Source organism: Nanorana parkeri, unplaced genomic scaffold (assembly GCF_000935625.1).
Source record: "Nanorana parkeri isolate BGI_ZX_2015 unplaced genomic scaffold, ASM93562v1 scaffold1200, whole genome shotgun sequence".
NCBI classification, from domain to species: Eukaryota; Metazoa; Chordata; class Amphibia; order Anura; family Dicroglossidae; genus Nanorana; species Nanorana parkeri.
The window spans coordinates 373,612-379,478 of NW_017307468.1; the positions used below are offsets into that span (position 1 = coordinate 373,612).

General features: G+C 52.1%; 1 protein-coding gene across 1 annotated transcript in view; it reads right to left on the reverse strand.

Moving 5' to 3' along the window:
* The window catches only part of DCTN1 (dynactin subunit 1), a 133,549-nt gene that overhangs the window by 9,611 nt on the left and 118,071 nt on the right, over positions 1-5,867 (reverse strand). Inside the window, exons 25-26 of the mRNA XM_018568514.1 lie at positions 1,708-1,836; positions 232-374 (exon numbers count right to left, since the gene is read on the reverse strand). Of these exons, the coding sequence (XP_018424016.1) occupies positions 232-374; positions 1,708-1,836 (272 nt within the window). The remainder of the gene's footprint in view (positions 1-231; positions 375-1,707; positions 1,837-5,867) is intronic.

The window sequence follows — 5,867 nt, forward strand, 5'->3', positions numbered from 1 at the left end:
TATAATAATCCGGCCACTCAGTGTATATAATAATCCGGCCACTCAGTGTATATAATAATCCGGCCACTCAGTGTGTATAATAATCCGGCCACTCAGTGTATATAATAATCCGGCCACTCAGTGTATATAATAATCCGGCCACTCAGTGTGTATAATAATCCGGCCACTCAGTGTATAATAAAACACACGGAGACATCTGTTGGCAGCAGGTTAGAGACCACGGAAACATACTTCTCTTTCTTCTTCAGCAGAGCCTGCGTCTCCTCCAGCTTGGTCTGGATCTTGTCCACCCGATCGTCTGCTTCCTTGGAGGCGCAGTCCAGCTTCTTCTCCAGGAGGCTAAGCCGGACGCTGGCTTCGCTCAGCTCCTCTCCCTGAAGACAAATATGAATGGAGAAGGAACATCACTGACCAATCCCCTGCAAGCATCCGCCAATGGCTGACAGCTTAGAGACTTTTTCACCCATGACTGATCACAGAGGGTCACCTCTACACTGACCACCAATCTAAGGGGTCACCTCTACACTGACCACCAATCTAAGGGGTCACCTCTACACTGACCACCAATCTAAGGGGTCACCTCTACACTGACCACCAATCTAAGGGGTCACCTCTACACTGACCACCAATCTAAGGGGTCACCTCTACACTGACCACCAATCTAAGGGGTCACCTCTACACTGACCACCAATCTAAGGGGTCACCTCTACACTGACCACCAATATAAGGGGTCACTTCTACACTGACCACCAATCTAAGGGGTCACTTCTACACTGACCACCAATGTAAGGGGTCACTTCTACACTGACCATCAATGTAAGGGGTCACTTCTACACCGACCACCAATGTAAGGGGTCACTTCTACACCGACCACCAATCTAAGGGCTCACCTCTACACTGACCACCAATCTAAGGGCTCACCTCTACACCGACCACCAATCTAAGGGGTCACTTCTACACTGACCACCAATCTAAGGGGTCACTTCTACACTGACCATCAATGTAAGGGGTCACTTCTACACTGACCATCAATGTAAGGGGTCACTTCTACACTGACCACCAATCTAAGGGGTCACTTCTACACTGACCATCAATGTAAGGGGTCACTTCTACACTGACCATCAATGTAAGGGGTCACTTCTACACTGACCATCAATGTAAGGGGTCACTTCTACACTGACCATCAATGTAAGGGGTCACTTCTACACTGACCATCAATGTAAGGGGTCACTTCTACACTGACCACCAATGTAAGGGGTCACTTCTACACTGACCACCAATGTAAGGGGTCACTTCTACACTGACCACCAATGTAAGGGGTCACTTCTACACTGAGCACCAATGTAAGGGGTCACTTCTACACCGGCCACCAATGTAAGGGGTCACTTCTACACTGACCACCAATGTAAGGGGTCACTTCTACACCGACCACCAATGTAAGGGGTCACTTCTACACCGACCACCAATGTAAGGGGTCACTTCTCCTTTAACAAAATGCAATATGTATAGGCTCAGTAACCCACTGAGATGTGTGCTTGTTGCATTATGGGACCACCTATATTGTATATTCTATGAACAGGTTCTCTTTAATACAGACCATTGGCTCTGATGAGGTCATTACACTTAAGGTGACTATGATGTCATTACGCAGCTGTAATAACCTCCCCACCATATCCATCGTGCCCTGAGGGAGGGAGAGAGCGTTACCTTAATCTTCAGAGACTTCTTCAGCTCCTTGATGACCGTCTCTCTGTCCTCCAGCTTCAGTCCTAATCCCTCGGCATCAGTAATCTCAGCACGGAGGGCAGCCGCTCTCTGCTCAACTGGAGGAGGTGACTGGGGAGAAGACGCATCCATCAGCCACGCATCATTGGAAATTCAATTCAAGAAAAAAGAAGCCGACCGATTGTTTTCTTTATTTTGGATAAAATGGGGAAGGGATAGAACTTCGGTTGTATACTGTTGTCTGTGTCCAGTCAGCGCTGGAGGATCGGAGCGGGGAGGGGGGAATCCAGCAGAGAGCCGTGACAGGATCGAGAAGTGAGCGAACCGGGTATGTGTTCGCTCACTTCCCGATCTACTGAGCCGACCTGTGACAGTCTCATTGTCACAGGTCGCCTAGAACTATGAGGTGAGTGAAAAGCACCCCCCCCTCATAGTTCTCTTTTAAGTTGAATTTGTATGTAAGCTGGAACAGGTACATTTTTAAGTGTACCTCCAGCCAAAAAAATGTTTTTGTTTTGTTTTGGAAAGCATAGGGAAGGGTTAACTCCTTGTAAAGGTTTGTGTTGCTGTGTGCGCCCCTGTTCACCTCACTTTCGGTCCCTGTGACAATTGGATTTTGAACATTTGGGGTTTAGCTTCAGTGTAGACACCTTTTTCCCATGATAACTCTTACAGGAGTGAATTTCCCTTCCTAGGGGTAGATTGCATTAAATCTTTCTAATGAGGATACAGACCGCAGTAAAAACCTCACAGTGACCTGGAAGAGGAGGCGGGCACCCCTCGTCTGCACGTCTAACGAGAGCCAACTCCCTGTAATGTACATACAGTGCTACAAACCAGACCCTAAAAGGCGGGCACTCCTCATCGGCACGGGCGCATTACAACTAGGGATGCAGCGATATATCGGCCGCCAAAACGTATGGGCCAAAAATGGCCCTTTTGGCTCAATGCCAAAAGTGCCATTTACCTGCCGATACATCGGTGCATCCCTGGTTTCTCTCCTCCCTGCTGGGCGCTGCTCGGTGTCCCAGCGGGGAGGAGAGAAAGTGCGACAGCCGGCCGAGCGCTGTGAGCTGCCGGCATCTCTCCTCCCACACCGCTCAGCCTCCTATCACAGTCCGGCAGAGCGGTGTGGGGGCGGAGACAGCCAGCGCTGTCACAGGAGGCTGAGCTCTCCTCCCTGCTCCGCCTCCTGTGACAGCGTGTCAGGATGGAGAGCGGGTACAAGCAGCCAGCGATCAGTGATTGCTGAGTGTCTGTAGATAATTGAGGACATAGTATGATTACTATATCCTCAATTATGAATGGGAAGAGATCTAAATCCCCTCTACATCACTTCCTGTTCATTCATGATTGTGGTTATAGTAAACATACTCTATCCTCATGCTATGAATGATCAGGAACACTCAGTATAGAGGATTCCTGTTCATTGATAACAGGGGACACAGAAAGAGAGATTGAGGACTTTGTGTTCTCAATCTCTTTTTCTATTTTAAAAAGGAAATATCGGGGGGTCTGCTTAGACCCCTAATATTTCCCCCGAAGCCCCTAAAGTAAAGTAAAAAAAAAAAAAAAATGAATAAAAAAATAAAATAAAAAAAAAAAGTTAAACGTTTTTTAAAAATATTTTTTTTTTTAAATAATAGGATTTTTGTACTCACCGTAAAATCCTTTTCTCTCCGTTCATTGAAGGACAGAGGCAACAGATCGTAGATCCTGAATGGTAGGGTAATATCGCCACCTGCAGGAGAAGGACGCTAGGCACAAAACTAAAGACCAATTACAGCCTAGGGGCGGCCCCTGCCGGTGGCCAAACCCCCCACCTGCTGACAAGTCTCCAGTTTAGTAACAAGCAGTTAGGAGTGTACACCCCATAAAGAGGGCGGGGCCTGTGTCCTTCAATGAACGGAGAGAAAAGGATTTTACGGTGAGTACAAAAATCCTATTTTCTCTCCCGTTCATTGAAGGACACAGGCAACAGATCGTAGATCCTGAATGGTAGGGACGTCACCAAGCAGTAACACACTGAGGGATGGGCAACAACAAACAAAACACCCAAAAGACCCCTTAAACGCCGCCTGCAACACTTTGCGCCCCAAACCAGCATCCGCCGATGCTAAAACGTCCACCTTGTAGAACCCAACAAAGGTGTGAACAGAAGACCAAGTAGCGGCCTTACAAACCTGAGAAACAGAGGCCCCGTGGCGGAAAGCCCAGGAAGCCCCAACAGCCCTAGGAGAATGGGCAGTGACAGGAAATGGAGGCTCACGCCCCTTAACGGCGTACGCCTGAGTCACAACAGTACGTATCCACCTAGAGATGGTAGCCGCCGACGCGGCCCGACCCTTACGAGGACCCTCCGTGAGCACGAACAGGGAGTCGGTCCCGCGGAAAGAAGCCGTAGTTTCCAAATAAACACAAAGAGCGCGAACCACATCCAAAAGGCAGAGCGCACGCTCCTTCCTATGAACCGGCTTCGGACACAGGGACGCGACGGAGATCCGCTAACCGCGAAGGGGACAGCCGCGTGTTGGACGGGAAGAAACGGTTGCCCGGACGGGACACAAACTCAAGCTCGTAGGCCGAAGAGACCAGCTCCCGGACCCAAGAGTCGGAGACGTGGGCCAGCCAGAATCCGCAAAGAGCCGAAGGCGGCCCTCGGAGGGCGCAAAAAAGCCGCCTGTGAGCGGAGAAGGTAGACCCAGGCTCCCGGCGCTGTCCCGTCTTGCGCGCCTGGGGAAGGAAGGTACTCTTACCCCCCGTCAGATCCTTAATGATCTCATACAAGGTGGAACCAAACAGACGGTCCCCAGTAAAGGGCAAATCTTGAAGAGCCTTTTTGGAAGTCTGGTCCGCCGACCAGCACTTAAGTCAGAGCAAACGGCGAAGCGTCACCGCTGACACCGACACCCTGGACACCAAGTGCGCCGCATCCAAGGCCGAATTACAGACATAACGAAGGCGTGAACCAACTGGTCCGTCAATTCCACAAAGGCGGGGGAGACGTTCTCCTCCGCAAGACCCTGATGTAACATTTTAGCCCACCCCGAGTCTGAGAGACCAAGGCCGAAGCCAAGACCGGACGCATGAGAGCGCCCGAGAGAGTACAGGGACCGCAAAAGCGCCACAGCCCAAAGGACTTGGAAGGCCGTTTCCACTCCTAAATGAATTTATCAAAAAAGGAGATGTAAGGAAACACCTTGGCGGAACGCCTGCTCTTATGCGTCCCAAACTGCACATGCGGCAGCGTGGAAGTGCTGGCAACATCCTCAATTTTTAGGGACTCCCTGACAGCGCGGACCAGTGCTGAAACCGTCTCACGTTCCTGGACCAGGAGCGTAGACGCAGCCTCATCCTCACTGGCAGAATCAGGATGTGAGGAATCACCCGGACCAGGATGAGGTGATGGCGCGGGCAGTTCCCCCTCCTCTTCGGACTCCCCTGACAAGGCAGGGGGCGGCAAAAGGCAGGGCCCGCTTCCTAGGAGGGCGCTGCGTCAAGGCGCGCTGCACGTGCGTCACGAACCCAGCTATGACAGAAGAAAAAACTTCCAGGGACAATGCGGTACCCGCGGTACCATCCACCCCCCCTGAAGCACCAGAGGGGCGCACGGGCGAAAGGCAAAGCAGCGCAGGCGTACAGGCCGCACAAAGAGGGGATCTAGAGGGGTCCGCAGAGCGCAGCCCACAACCCTCACAAGGCAATGCAGGAGTGTCATCCCTGCGATCCATTGCACACCCGCAGCAAAACAACTACCCCACACACCAGAGACCACCAAACAAGGGAGAGGGACCCCCAGCAACTCACGACCCCCTGCGTTTGCCCCGGCCCAGAGAGAATCTCTGCCGCTATGACCTCCATCCACGGCGTCCACGAACCGAAAGGAATGCCCTCCCCATCCGCCCGAGGCTATAGGAAGCCCGGGCGGAAGTGACGTAACGAAAGGGCAAAGTTGCCCATATGCAAGATGGCGGTCGCGGAGCCGCCTGGAGGCCGCAAAAGCCGGGGCCTCGAGTAGCGGCCGCCGCACGAGCGACGTCTGGCGCGGATGCGGCCGCTGGGGACTGAAACAGCGTCCGTCCCCCACCGCAAGAGAGGCCTAGGTAACCAAGGCCAACGTAGGCCGCAAAAGCCGGGGCCTC